The sequence below is a fragment of the Bubalus bubalis genome, chromosome 18, assembly GCF_019923935.1.
Source record: "Bubalus bubalis isolate 160015118507 breed Murrah chromosome 18, NDDB_SH_1, whole genome shotgun sequence".
NCBI classification, from domain to species: domain Eukaryota; kingdom Metazoa; phylum Chordata; class Mammalia; order Artiodactyla; family Bovidae; genus Bubalus; species Bubalus bubalis.
In genome coordinates this window covers 42,854,313-42,869,970 of record NC_059174.1, presented here as the reverse complement: position 1 = coordinate 42,869,970, position 15,658 = coordinate 42,854,313, and the positions used below count along the sequence as shown (strand labels likewise).

General features: G+C 40.4%; 1 protein-coding gene across 4 annotated transcripts in view; it reads right to left on the bottom strand.

The window, feature by feature from the left end:
• Positions 1-15,658, bottom strand: part of TDRD12 (tudor domain containing 12) — a 77,067-nt gene that overhangs the window by 33,448 nt on the left and 27,961 nt on the right. For all 4 annotated transcript variants that reach the window (XM_044932180.2, XM_044932178.2, XM_044932179.2 and 1 more), the window contains exons 9-11: positions 5,360-5,457; positions 4,710-4,786; positions 1,576-1,656 (exon numbers count right to left, since the gene is read on the bottom strand). In XM_044932180.2, coding sequence (XP_044788115.1) covers positions 1,576-1,656; positions 4,710-4,786; positions 5,360-5,457 — 256 coding nt within the window. The remainder of the gene's footprint in view (positions 1-1,575; positions 1,657-4,709; positions 4,787-5,359; positions 5,458-15,658) is intronic.

Genomic DNA, 15,658 nt, shown 5'->3' with positions numbered 1-15,658 from the left:
CATTTGAAGGAAAAAGAAGTGCTCTTCAGTTCAGCTATTATTCTAAATTTTCCTTGACAGAGGTAAAATGAACTACAGGCCTGGCCACAACATTACCACTTGCTCTGTTCCACACTGTCCACTGTCCACTGTCCACGAGGGCTGTGGTGGGTCTGCCAGGCTCGTGTTGCCCCTCCCCCTCCCCCACTGGGCCCTGCTCTGCACACAGTGCTGATCCCAGGACCACTGGCTCTGGACAGGAAGAAAGACTGCATGATCACTAACTCGTGTTCCTTCTAAGAAACCCACTGCCTCCTTCCTTTTCTATGGTTTAATCTTCAATCACTTCAAGGTTCTCTGGAACCCACAACAGACTGATAAAATAACTGATGTCATTTCATCAGAGGGTTCTAAGTAAAGGGCATGAGGCTAAAAGGAATGAGCTACATGGATAATGCAAAGTCTTTGGGTCAAGGAAAATAACCTGTTGGAGCATCACTACTTCCAGGTATCAGGTGGAGCGATGCCTGGGTAGGAGGATGTCAATTCTGGTGCATTAACAACCATTCCAAGACCCGTGGGCTCCATGGGGCAGCGTTCAGAGCCCTTGGCCGTGGATACCGTGAGGCCCTCCTGCTGGGATGTCACAGGGCCACAGAGCAGCCTCCAGGGAGTCAGGACACCAAGATGGCCATAGGGCAATGACCCTGTCCCCAGTCATCCCAGTTAGCGGCTACTGTACAATCTACCCACTTCTGAACTGTCTTAGACACTTTGTCACTCTGATGGCTTCAGAGCAGCCACAGTTACTTGGAATGTGAGAGTGTTTTTTTAGGCTGGTAGGGTAAGAAATCATAAAAATTGGTACAAAAATACACTGTGGATTAAACAAGTATAAAATGAAGAGATTACTGTTAACAACCTGCAAGTGAGTACTTTGTGAATCTGGCAGGACAAAAAAAAAAAAAAAAAAAAAAAACTTCCCAAGTTTCACACTATAAATACCTACTTTCTCCAGGAGGTGGTAGATCCATTTAACATCAGAAAACTAGGAAGAAAGCAAGTGCCAACCCATATAAAATCAACAGCCCTCAAAAGATCAACTATATTTAATTTGTTTCATAAAATTGTTCACTTGACAGGAGATTCAGGAAGGGGAGGCAGAGAATGACTACTTACAGTAGAACAAAACTTTTAAACAGAAAAATCTGCCCTAGCAAATGGAAAAGAAAAAACTAACCCCAAAGCCTGTAGAAGACACTGTGTATGTGCTATGTTGTGCTCAGTCGCTTCAGCCGTGTCCAACTCTTTGTGACCCTAAGGACCGTACCCCACCAGGCTCCTCTGTCCATGGGATTTTCCAGGCAAGAATACTGGAGTGGGTTGCCATGCCCTCCTCCAGGGGATGTTCCCAAACCAGGGATTGGACCTGTGTTTCTTGTGTCTCCTGCACTGCAGGTGGATTCTTTACCAACTGAATCACTGGGAATGCAGGTTTGAAATTAATAATAAAATCATATATCAATTCTTCCTGCTTATAATTTTTCTACAATTATTTCAATTAAAAATTTAGGCCAAGAAAAAAAAAACCCATACTTCACACAGCCATTCTTCTCATTGTATTCTTTCTTCTCAGCTGATCTAAGTGGCTTCTCACTTGACTTTTGACATGAAGCACTAAAAATCAAAAACATTTGCTAAAATTTCTGAATCCATTTACTCCAAATCTGAAAATACCTTTATTTTCTGGGAGAAAATTTGAGAAGTACCACTACAGAATAAGTGGATCAACTTAAGTAAATTCTTTGAGAACTGAAACTGAGTCCTTTGAGTATGAAGACCATTTTGACAGTCCTTGGGCTGCCAAGAGGGAGCAAGCCCCCTACAGCTTCTCTCCCTTATGGATTACGATGAGAAACTTGGGATGAAGTATGAAACTACAGGAGAGGAAGTCCCAACGTGAAAAACCACCAGAATCATGGAGGGTGTCTTGGCTTTCACATTTCTCTATTTCTTGGTGTTAACACAAGGGTGGCCTGAGTTGCAGAATGGTGCAGAGGATGCAGAAGTCAAAAAACCTGAGAAAATCATCTGTCAGTATCTCAGTATCTGCAGGGTACTGATTCCAGGAGCCCCAGGGATACCGAAATCCAAGGATGCTCAAGTCCCTTATATAAGACAGTGTCGTACAGCAGACCCTCCGCAATCAAGGAATCTGCATCAGTGCAGGTGCAGGAGCTTCAGATGAGGACGGCTGAAATATTTCAAGCCAGAGAACAGAGAAGAGGGGCCTGAGACCAGTGGGTGTGAGGAATCCCGGCCCTCTCCCCTCTTGTCCTCTCCTGGCCCTCTCTCCTCTTGTTCTAACCCCAAGGCCAGCTCTGATCATGGAGCTGCATGTAGTGGTACTAACCACACATGTGGTCACTTAAAACCCCAAGAGAAAAGTTCTCTCTCTCTCTAATGAACCAGGAAATGGGGACCCAGTGGTCTAGAGACTGGATGAGGGAAATTTTCCATCTTTTTTTCTTCTTTTATTTCCATTGCTATTTTATTCCACAAGCAGCCCCAGTCACACAAAGTGCATGGTAGCTTCTCCACACACACAAAAAAACATCTATCTGGTCAGAGGAACAGGGAGCGAGAACATCTATAAAATGGTGAATGTGAGGAAAAGTCCTGGGGAAAAAAGAGATAGAGAGCTGGGGGTGGGGGGAATCCCATACCCACCCCAAGTCCCACTCCAATCCCAAACTGAGCGTGTCCAGAACAGACCCAAAGCAGCGGGCCGCAGAGCTGGAAACAGTGCCAGCATCACCACCACGGCAAGCGAGACAGAGTTTGAGGTTTGAACCTTAAGGGAGTGACGACCTCCTGCTAAAACAGCAAAATCAACGTTCTCCAGAAGATCCTAAACCTAAGTCTTATGCCATAATATTCAAAGTATCTAGAGTACAATCCAAAATTACTCAACATACAAAGAATAAGGAAAATCAGATCAGCTGTAGAGGGAAAAAATAACCAACAGGTGCCAACCCCAATACAGCTCAGAAGCGTGATTATAAAACACCCTAGAGGAGCTATTATAACCATGCTCCATAAGAGAAGGAAAGGTGAGCACTCTTAAATGACACAATCAGAATTTTATTTTCTTCTCAGCAAAAATATAAACTATAAAAAAATCAAATGAAAATTTTAGAACAAAAAATATAATACATCAGATAAAAAATTCAATGGATGGACTTAATAGCAAAATGGAGATAACAGAAGAGTCAATTAAACACAGACCAGTAGAATGATTAATATAGAAGAACAGCAAGAAAAAATTGAAAAAATGAACAGAGCCTCAGAGACATTTGTCTTATAAGAGTCTCAAAAAAGAAGAAACTGACAGGTGCAGAAAAAATATTTGTAGAATAACACAGCTGAATGCTTATCAAATCTGATGAAAAGACTGCCGCTGCTGCTGCTTAGCTGCTGCACAGTTGTATCTGACTGTGCAACCCTAAGGACTGCAGCCTGCCAGGCTCCTCTATCCACAGGATTCTCTAGGTAAAAGTACCAAAGTGGGTTGCCATACCCTCCTCCAGGGGATTTTCCCATCCCAGGGATCGAACCCGGGTCTCCTGCATTGCAAGTGGATTCTTTACCATTGAGCTACCAGGGAAGCCCCAATGAAGACAGAAACCTACAAATGAAGAGCCCTAATGAATCTCAAGCATAAGAACATGAGAGAAACTTCATCAAGACATACAATAATTAAATTGTTCAAACCAGCAATGAAGAGAAAACCCTAAAAACAGAGGAAAAAGACATGCTGCAAACAGAGGAACAAAGGAAAAATATGATGGTAGATTTTGCATTGCAAACAATATGAGCGGGCAGATGGTGAAGCAACATCGCTAAAATACAGGGGAAACGGAATTTAAAGCTGGAATCCTATCCTAGCAAAGCTTTTTCAGACATATAAAAGCTGAAAGAATTCATCACCAGCAGACCCAAGAAATAGTAAAGGAAGAAATATAATACAAGAAATAGTAAAGGAAGTCCCTCAAGTAACAGGAAAATGGTACCGGACCGAAACCTGGATCTACACAAAAAGTAAAAAGCATGGATGATAGCCACATAGGTAAATATACGATAATTTCTCTTATTATTTATTTAAATCCCTCAAAGAAAAACTGTTTAAATAGGAACAATAACAGATTCCAGCATGTGTAACAAAGGTATAAATACAACGCATGGCAACAGTAGCATACAGTCCAGGAGGGAGAAATGGAAGCTTCCTATTTAAGGTCTTTTCCTCTACACGGAGTGCATAATACCACATTTTCCCATTAATTTCACTGGCATGGATCTTGCTGAGGACAGGGTTACAAAGACTTGGAAGCTCATCTTCAAGGATACAAGAAACCATTCTTCACCTTCCACCAACCTGAACTGCCATGGGGCCCACATATACCCTCTCTTCACATCAAGACATCTGCCTTACAGACACCGTTCTGTCTGACAAGGTAACAAGGAGACTCCAGAATCACTACCACTTTTTGGAAAACTGTGCTGCTAGCCAGCTGTCAAACATATTGATTTTAAATATATGCTTGATCAAAATTTCCAGGGTCACTCTTTTTGAAAATGAATATTCTCCCATCATCAATCTTACAGAACACTGTATAAAACAGTATTATACTTAAGTCTCTAGTCAATTACACTAGATTTTCAGATCATACCTTGCAGCTGGTGTGTCTGGATTGGCATATATGGTTATGCCTCTCTTTGTTGGCCAGCACACTGAAGATTCAACACACTGTAAAAAAAAAAAATTTTTTTTCAGGATGAAAATTTATGCTAGCAACATACGTGTTCTTGAGGCATCAAAATTCCTTGGGAGTTGTTCCCATAGACAACCATCTCAGATAAGGTCCAGGCAACACAGATATGAAGAGACCAAGAACTGGAGAGGCCACCACTATAAACACTCGACTGAAGGGTCCAAATAGCAGGCAGCCAGCCTTTCAGACAGTCAGTATTTAAAATGTCCTGGAATTACTTCCACTTGTCTTGTCAAGGGAACTGGAGGGACAGGTAAGACTTGACCTTAACTATCAGAGTGTCCCATAATTCCAGATATTTATACCCTTGTTAAAGTGAGAATATGCACCCAACTTTGTCAAGTGGTCAGCAGGCCAAGAACAAGGACTTGAAAAGGGAGGAACAAGGGTTATCCTGTTCATCTGAAACAGAGTAAACGTGTAAACTTACGTTTTTTTCCTGAATAAAACTATCATAGCCACAGTTTTGGTTCCTGGTAGATTTTAAAGAATATTCTAAAATGAACACTACATAAACTTTATATTTAATGAACATTTAAAAACAGCACCTTATTTACATCTTTCAAGGAGATGTACTGTTGTTTCTTTTCAGACTCTTTTTTAGGTGAATCTTTCAATGAATCCATATTACATTTTACAGTCTTATCTGGAATAAAAATAATAACAAAAATTATCTTAGGAAGTGTTATAAATGAATAGAAAACAGGACCAAAAGGATCTTACTAAAAAAGTGTTATCATAATAAAACCTTAATACATAAAATTGTTACAGCATAAGATTTTGTATCAAACTTTACTTGAGGGGATTAAATTTAAAAATCTTGTATCAATCCTTATTAGGAAAAAGAAAAAAATGTTGAAAAAAATTCCTTACTGGCTTACTAACAATTTAACCATTATTTATTTTCCCAAATTGGCAGACTCTATTTTGCAAAGGAGGCTAGAACACACATGATTCTCAACACACATGCTGTTCTCACAGTGTGACTTCCACACTTCTCCCAAGGATGGGTGGGCTCATACTCCTTTCCCATAAGCCTGGGTGGGCTTAGAAACACAGATGTGATGTTTTGTGACTTCCAAAGCTCGAACACAAAAAAGTCATACGCTTATGATCTGCTCTCTTAAAATGCTCACTTCTGTAACCCAGCCGTCATGTTACAAGGAAGCCCAAGCAACTGCATGGAAAGGCCACTACATATGTTTCAGATGATAGCCCAGAAGAGACAAAGTAGACTTCAGATCAAAGAAGGAGTCATTTAATAATGACATATATCAATTCATCAAGAGGACATAAAACTTCTAAACTCCCGTGTACCTAAGTGACAGCTTCAAAATACATGAAGCAAAAACTAACAGAATGGAAATGAGTCATAAATAAAACAATTGTATAGCTGGAGATGCCAATGCCTCTCCAGTAGTTGACAGACCTGTAGACAAAAAAAAAAAAATCATAAACACAGAGAAGACCTGAACAAGACCATCGACCAACATGACCTAACTAATATTTACGTAACACTTGCCCCAACAGCAGCACAATATGCATTCTTCTCAAGTACACACACAGCCTTTTCCAAGTGAGACCGTATTCTGAGTCATAATACAAGTCTCAATAAATTTTAAAAAATACAGAATACTCCACTGAGAATCTTGAACAACTTAAGGAGTCAACAGAGATAGACAATATAAATAGGAAAAAGAAAAGCAATTATACCTGGGTCCAGCCCCAGCAGATCCAGGGAAATCGAAAGGGAGACGGCGTCAGCGAGTACACTGGCTTTTATTAAATATTAATCAAAGATATAAAGAGTAATAGAATGAGGATGGCTCAGCAGGAAAATTCAGTGGAGAAAACAGGCCGAATAGCTTGGTTTGTGCAGAAAACCAATAAAACTTCAAGCCTAGAAGTTTGCACCACTTACGTAGGCCACAGGTGTCCTTCCGTTCTCCTGTGGGAGAGGAGAAACTGAGGCCTCCCGGGTCGGATCTTAGAAGCCCAGGCAAAATTAGTAAGCTTGGCGGGCCTCCGTGCTCCAGATGGAAATTCAGCCAGAGGTTGAGAGAAAGAATGACATGGGGAGACCAAGCTTCAGTGAGCAAGGCCCATAGCTTTATTTTCAACAGGGGCTTTTATACCATAAGTTGCACATAGAGGATAATAGGGGGTGTGAAATCATGCAAAGTCAGCAGTCTCTGATCCTTATCGAAACCAGGGTTTCTTTTCTGCAAACTTATCGTATACAAATGGATTAGGTGATTTACATCATCTTCTGGCCAGAAGGCATGTTAACCTTTTATGACTCTGACAAAGGTTTGTCAACCATAAGACTTATTTTCTCTAAGAGTAATTATTTTCAAGTTTGGCGCCATCCTCTGAAGGTGTTAGATAAAGTTGCATTCCTATAGGGCAAAGGTGCAGTGGGTTTACAACAAAGGAAAGAATTTATTACCTTAAGGGTCTAAAGTTGTTAACACCAAGGCCACTACTTATTTTTTCTACATACCAACTATATTAATTAATACACTTCCAAGGATACAATACAGGGGATGTGGAAACTTGGCAGCAAGCATTGGCGCAACAATGAAATCTTCTACTAGTTCTAGTCTGACAATTTCTAACTCTCCGAGAGGCTCTATACTATTTGAATATCTTAAGCTTCCCGTGCCTCTCGCGGTTGGGAGACTGTAAACAATTGTATGCATAGCTGTAGGAGTCCGGGTAAACTTGTCAGGCAGGTTAGAGAGCCATCTGAGGGGTTTGGATTTAAACACTCCTATTATGCCCAGGAACTTTATTAACTGGAGCTGTAAGTTAACTCCTTTTCAGAGAGAGCGAGATGGTGGTGGCGGTCGGCCCCCCGTAAAGTCAGAGGTGAGAGCACAAAGCAGTAAAGTAGGCAGACTCTGGTTTTGGGGGTAGATGCTCCAGAATATCCCAGGGGACTCCTGAGGCTCGATCCCGCCTTTGCGTATGCCAAGCCTCCTTCCTCATGACCTTTGCCACGGGCAGAGTTCCTCACGCTGGCTCCCGGCACAATTAGAATCTCCAAGAAGAAATAATGCTGTCATCTTATATTTACCAATCTTACATTTCAAAGCTCAATTTAACTTCCAGTTTCTATCCCAGCATGTAAGGAGGCTGGAATTCACCACTCCCTCATAACAGTAAGTAAACAGCTGCTACTAAGTTGCTTCAGTCGTGTCCGACTCTGTGTGACCCCATAGACAGCAGCCCACCAGGCTCCCCCGTCCCTGGGATTCTCCAGGCAAGAGTACTGGAGTGGGTTGCCATTTCCTTCTCCAATGCAGGAAAGTGAAAAGTGAAAGAGAAGTCGCTCAGTCCTGTCCGACTCTTAGTGACACCATGGACTGCAGCCTACCAGGCTCCTCTGCCCATGGGATTTTCCAGGCAAGAGTACTGGAGTGGGTTGCCATTGCCTTCCCCAGTAAACAGCTAACCCAAGTGAAAAATAACAACTCTTCTTATATCTGACATAAAAGATAAGGCCACAGGGAAAACCTTCTTGCCTACAACTGGAGAGACAGATAATCACAACTGATGTGAGCAGAAATCTCCGTAGAACCTAGCATTAGAGAAGGAAAATCTGAACTGTACATTGACCAGCTACTGGAAGCTAGTGTGGGAAAGTAAACTAACAATTCCAAGAGGACCCCCAACACTTTGTGACTCTCACTTACTGAAACTCCACAGCTTCTCACAGTGAAGATCATATAAAAATCCCCTTGGGGCTTAGTAGGGGGAGGGGAAAATTAACCTTTTTGAAATATGCCAGTGCATTCTGTTCTCAGCAAGGTCTGCCCTCAGGAGAAACTAACCAGAGCCTGAACTACCCGGACTGAACAGACTCGTTCCAAATTGGGAATGGAGTACATTAAGGCTGTATATTGTCACCCTGCTTATTTAACTTATATGCAGAGTACATCGTGCAAATTGCCAGGCTGGATGAAGCACAAGCTGGAAAAAGAGAAGCAAATGGCAAGTGAGAAAGGGAATGATATACCCAACTGAATGCAGAGTTCAGAAAACTGCAAGGAGAGGTGAGAAGGCCTTCTTAAATAAACAATGCAAAGAAATAGAGGAGAACAACAGAATGGGGGAAACAAGAGATCTCTTCAAGAAAACTGGAGATATCAAAGGAACATTTCATACAAGGATGGGCACGAAAAGGAGAGAAATGCTAAGAATCTAGCAGAAGAGGGTATGAAAAGGTGGCAAGAATACACAGAAGAACTATACAAAAAAGGTCTTAATGGCCCAGATAATCATATTAGTGTGGATACTCAGTTAGAACCAGACATCCTGGAGTGCGAAGTCAAGGGGTTTTAGGAAGCATTACTACAAACAAAGTGGAGGTGATGGAATACCTGCTGAGCTATTTCAAATCCTAATAGATGATGCTGTTGAAATGTTGCACTCAACATGTCAGTAAATTTGGAAAACTCATCAGTGGCCTCAGGACTGAAAAAAGTCAGTTTTTATTCCAACCTCAAAGAAGGACAATGACAAGGAATGATCATACTTCCATACAACTACATTCATTTCACATGCTAGCAAGGTAATGCTCAAAATCCTTCAAGCTAGGCTTCAGCAGTAGTTGAACTGAGAACTTTCATGTGTACAAGCTGGATTTCCAAGAGGAAGAGGTGCCAGATATCAAATTGCCACATTCACTGGATCATGGAGAAAATGAGGGACTTCCAGAAAAACATCTACTGCTTCATTGACTATGCTAAAGCCTTTGACTGTGTGGATCACAACAAACAGTGCAAAATTCTTAAAGAGATGGGAATACCAGACCACCTGACTTGTCTCCTGAGAAACCTGCATGCAGGTCAAGAAGCAACAGCTAGAGCTGGATATAGAACAACGAACTGGTTCAAAATTGGGAAAGGAATATGACAAGGCTATATACTGTCACCCTGCTTATTTAACTTACATGCAGAGTACATCATGCAAAATGCCGGGCTGGATGAACCAAAAAGTTGGAATCAAGATTGCTGGGAGAAATACCAACAACCTCAGATTTGCAGATGATACCACTCTAATGGCAGAAAGTGAAGAGGAACTACAGAGCCTCTTAATCAAAGTTAAAAAGGAGAGTGAAAAAGCTGGCTTGAAACTCAACATTTAAAAAAAAACTAATATCATGGCATCTGGTCCCATTACTTTATGGCAAATAGAAGGGGGAAAAGTAGAAGCAGTCAGTGACGTATTTTCTTGGACTTCAAAATCACCGCAGACAGTGACTACAGTCATGAAATTAAAAGACATTTGTTCCTTGGAAGGAAAGCTATGACAAACCTAGACAATATATTAAAAAGCAGAGACATCGCTTTGCTGACAAAGGTCCATATAGTCAAAGCTATGGTTTTTCCATGTATGGACAGAAAGTCATGTACAGATACGAGAGATGGATCATGAAGAAGGCTGAGCACCAAAGAACTAGTGCTTTCAAACTGTGATGGAGAAGACTCTTCAGAGTTCCTTGGACTGCAAGGAGATCAAACCAATCAATCCTACAGGAAATCAATCCTGAATATTCATTAGAAGGACTGATACCGAAACTGAAGCTCCAATACTCTGGCTACCTGATGTAAATATATGACTCACTGGAAAAGACCCTGATGCTGGGAAAGACTGAAGGCAAAAGAAGAGGGCGGCAGAGGATAAGAAGGTTAGATAGCATCACAGACTCAATGGACATGAACTTGAGCAGACTCCAGAAGACAGCGGAGGACTGAGGAGCCAGTCCATGGGATTGCAAAGAGGTGGATACAACTTAGCAACTGAACAACAGAACAACAAATGATTACTATGCTAAGGATTCTAATAGAACAAGCAAACAATATGCAAGAATAGATGGGTAATATAAGCAGGGACATGAACATTATAAGAAAGAATCAAGAAGAAATGCCAGAGATCAAAAACACTAACAGAAATGAAGAACGCCTTTGATGAACTTAGTAGACTGTATTCATCTGTGGAAAGAATCACTGAACTTGAGGATATGCATATTAGAGAAGGAATAAGTCAAGGCAAATTTAAGGTTTTCTTTTTTGAAAACAGATATAACAGATAACAGTTTGTTCAAAATAATAGCAACAAAGTATTTCATTATTTATGCATATACATATAAAATATGTAAATATACATTTATTTCAAACATACCCATATTCATGAAAAGAATAACAACAATGGCACTATGGCCAGGAGGGAGGAATTATGAATACTTGTTATTATAAGGTACTAGCACTACCTGTAAGGTGGTTCAGTGTTATCTGAGAGTAGATTGGACTGGTTGTAAATATTGCAATATCTAAGGCAATCATTTAAAAAAAGTGAAAAAAGAAGCAAACTGATGTGCTAAGAAAGGAAAGAAATCAGAATTCTGTAAAATGCTCAGCTAAAGCTATAAATGACAAAAAATGGAAGACAAGAATAAAAAACAAAGACAATGAATAGAAAACAGTAACGAGTTTGGCAGGTATCAATCTAACTAAATCAATCATCACTTTAAAGGGTATTGGTCTAAATTCACCAAATAAAAGACAAATAATTATACAAATTCTAGAAATTCGTATAAGTCAATCTCCCAAGGCAAAGGAAAACAGAAGCAAAAATAAACAAATGGGACCTGGTTAAACTTACAAGCTTTTACACTGCAAAGGAAACCATAAACAAAAAGACAACTGGGAGAAAATACTTGCAAACATCATGATTGATAAGGCTTAATTTCCAAATATATACAAGCAGCTCATACAATTCAACATCAAAAAAACCCAACCAATTAAAAATGGGCAGAAGGCCTAAGTAGACTTTTCTCTAAAGAAGACATACAGATGGCCAACAAGCACGTGAAAAGATGCTCAACATCGCGAATCATCAAAGAAATGCATATCAAAGGCACAATGAGTCAAGAGGAAGGGGACATATGTACACCTATGGCTGACTTATCTTGATATACAGCAGAAATCAACACAACATGTAAAGCAATTATCCTCCAATTAAAAATGAATTTTAAAAGGCACAATGAGGTATCACCTCACACCTGTCAGAATGGCCTGCATTAAAAGTCCATAAACAGTAAATGCTGGAGAGGCTATGGAGAAAAGGGAACCTACCTATACTGTTGATTAGAATGTAAACTGGTGCAATCACTATGGAGAAAAGTATGGAGGTGCTTTAAAAAACTAAACACTGAGCTGCCACATGATCCTGTAATCCCATCCATGGGTGTGTGTCTGGAGGAAACCATAATTCGAAAAGACACATGCACCCCAGCAGGATAGCACTGTTTACAATAGCCAAGGCATGGAAGCAACGACAGATTCATCCATTGACAGATGAATGGATAAAGAATACATGGTCCCATTAAGTTGAAAAGAAACATGCACCCCAATGTTCAGAGCAGCATTATTCATAATAGCCAAGATAGGGAAGCAATCTATCCATACCCAAATAAAGAAGATGTGGTGTGTATACACAAACTGGAATATTACTCAGCCATAAAAAGAATGAAAAATTGCCATTTGCAACAACATGGATGGATTTATGCTTAGTGAAATTAAGTCAGACAGGGAAAGACAAATACTGTATGACATCTCTTATATGTGGAATCTAAAAAAAAAATAAAACTAGTGAATTTAGCAAAAAAGAAACAGACTCACAGATGCGGAGAACAAACTAGTCGTTATCAGTAGGGGGGAGGGAAGGGGGAAGTTCCAAAAAACAGCAGTGGATTAAGAGGTACAAATTACTATGCATAAAATAAATAACCTACAAGGATATATTGTACAGTACAGGGAATATAAGCAATATTTTAAAATATCTATAAATGCAGTATAACCTTTAAAAATTGTGAATCACTATGTTGTACACTTGAAACAAATAATATTATACATCAATTGTACCTCAGTAAAATTTTTATAGCTTAAAAAAAAAGCTAAAGTAGCTGTATTAATTTCATATAGAGTAGACTTCAGAACAAGGGAAAATATGAAGGTCAGAAGCATCACATAGTAATAAAGAACCCAATTCTTCAAAAAGACATATGAGACTTTATTGTGTATGTGCATAACAAGAAAGCATCAAAATATGTGAGGCAAAACTGATAAAACTGCAAGTAGAAATAAATGAGAATACCATTACAGTTAGAGACAGCAACAGCTCTCTACCAAAAATAAACAGACCCAGCGGGCAGAAAATCATTGTAAGGGTATAGCTGAATTCAACAGCATCACCTCAACTGGTCAGAATTGGCATCTACAGACGATTTCATCCTACAGCAGACACTTTCTTCTCAAGCTCAAGTGGAACTGACACTAAGACAGACCATATAAAATACACCTAAATAAACTTAAAGTGGAAATTGTACAAAGTACACTATCAGACCACAACGGAATTAAACTAACTTAGCAACAACAAGATAGCTGGAAAATCCCCAAATACTTGGAGATTAAGCAACCCACTTCTATATAATACATGGATCAAGAAGAAATATCAAGAGAAATTCTGAAATGTTTTTAACCAAATGAAAATAAAAATACAACTTATCAAAATTTATGGGATTCAGTGACGGGCAGTTGACAGCATTAAATGTTTGTATGAGAAGAGAAGAAAAAATTTAAATTAATAGTATAGGCTTCTACCTTAGAAAACTAGAAAAGAATAAAAAAAAATAAAATAAAAAAAAAGAAAACTAGAAAAGAAGAGCAAATTAAATGTAAAGTAAGCAGACAAAAAGAATTAAATTCAAAGCAAAAATCAATGAAAATGGAAACAGGAGATCATCTGCCACAACTGGGACACGCTGTGAAATAACAGGTCCATAATCTGCCAAAGTGTCAGAGTCAGAAAAGTCCAGAAAGACTGAGGACTGCTGCAGACCCAGGGAGGCGAGGAGATGCTCCACCTGACGCTGAGCTGTGTCTTCCTTCCCCAGAGGACTCAGTGCGATGATTGGCAAAATGACAGGGGTTATCTGAGAGTCAGACGATCACAATGCAGCAACGGTAACCTCTGATGTAGATGGCTATACTGCGAATATTTTTGAAAGTACTCTTATTTCTAGGAAAAACACATCCAAGTACTGAGGAGAGATGGGGCATTCCAGTTGGCAACTTACTCTCACGTGGTTTAGGATACAATCAAGTTCTCCGTAATGCTCTCCAACTTATCTGGAAGTTTGTGATCATTCTAAAACAGAAGTTTACTGAGAAAATAAAAGAAAACTCCATGAAAACAGACTTTCATTCCTTTTCTGGTGAATCCCTAGAACAGTGTCTGAAGACGTGTGGCTTAGGGGTGTGACAGATAACCGCCACAGAAATCAGGACACGGTCCAGGATGCGCAAGCATGGACAAAGTACAATAACCACAGGGATTCTAGAACTTAAATCAGCACAGGGTCCAGGATGCGCAAGCATGGACAAAGTACAATAACCACAGGGATTCTAGAACTTAAATCAGCACAGGGTCCAGGATGCGCAAGCATGGACAAAGTACAATAACCACAGGGATTCTAAAACTTAAGAGGTAACTGTCAAAATAAATAGCTAAGGAAAAAAAAAAGGTTTATCTCAAGCAAGGAGCCTGGGTGAGAAGAAGCTGGACATGAAAAAATTACTGTTCTTTATAGCCTTTCTGCACTATTTGATTGATTAGCCAAGTGTTAGAAAGTACCGAACTTTGATTTTTGAAAACGTAAGGAATTCCAAAGAGAAGTATCAAAATGTAATAAAAATACAATTGAAATTGAAATAGCTTCTCAAAAAAATTAAAAAGGAAAAAGAAATCTTTGCCTGAGTAGGTAACATCTAATAATTTTGTTTCTTACATGATAAGTCTGGTCACATCTCATATGAGCTTTCTTTTGTTTACCATCAACCTTTTCCTTTTCAAAGATATGCAGAGTTAATTCCAACACTGACTGTAATAAAGAAAACGAGGTGGGACTTCCCTGGCGGTCCAGTGTCCTCCTCCCTGCAATGCGGAGGACCTGGGGATGATTCCTGGTCAGGGAAGCACGATCCCACGTACCGCGAAGCAACTAAGCCCACATACCACAATTACTGAGCGCACGTGCTCCAGAGCCTGCGCGCCACAACTGGAGAGTCCCACGCACCACAAAGCAGCATCCCGCGTGCCCCGACAAAGATCTGACAAAGCCAGATAATTATTTTTTAAAAAGAAAAAGTTAGTGGCTCAGTCGTATCCAACTCTTTGCGACTCCATGGACTGTAGCCCACCAGGCTCCTCTGTCCATGGGATTTCCCAGGCAAGAATACCCATTCCCAAGGGAATGGGTTGCCATTCCCTTCTCCAGGGGATCTTCCTGATCTAGAGATTGAACCCAGGTCTCCTGCACTGCAGGCACATTCTTTACCATCTGAGCCGCCAGGGGAGCCCTTAAACAATGGAAAGCTGTGCAGTGGTTAAACACAATGTAAATGCCTGGTATTTTTCTTGCTTCCATGGAAATGGAAGAAACAAAAATGGAAATAACATTCCCGTCAGTAACGGGCTCCATTCAGCACGAATTCCTATGACACACCATGCCTCCTATAAGGCACACCAGAATGTAGCTGGGGCCACAGGTGCCCAAGTCTGCCACACAAACTCTGCACGCAGAGAGCTCATCTCACCAGCCCAGCAGCAGGGAATGCTGTTCCCTGTGCCACAGAGGAGAGGGCAGATGGACGGTCTCATGGCAGAGTCCACAGCCTCAAACCACATCACACTGGACGCAGCTAACCCAGAGAGAGGTGAAAACCGCCACATACACGCTTGTACAGTAGAGTCTCATTTCTTAAGAAATAAAGACACAG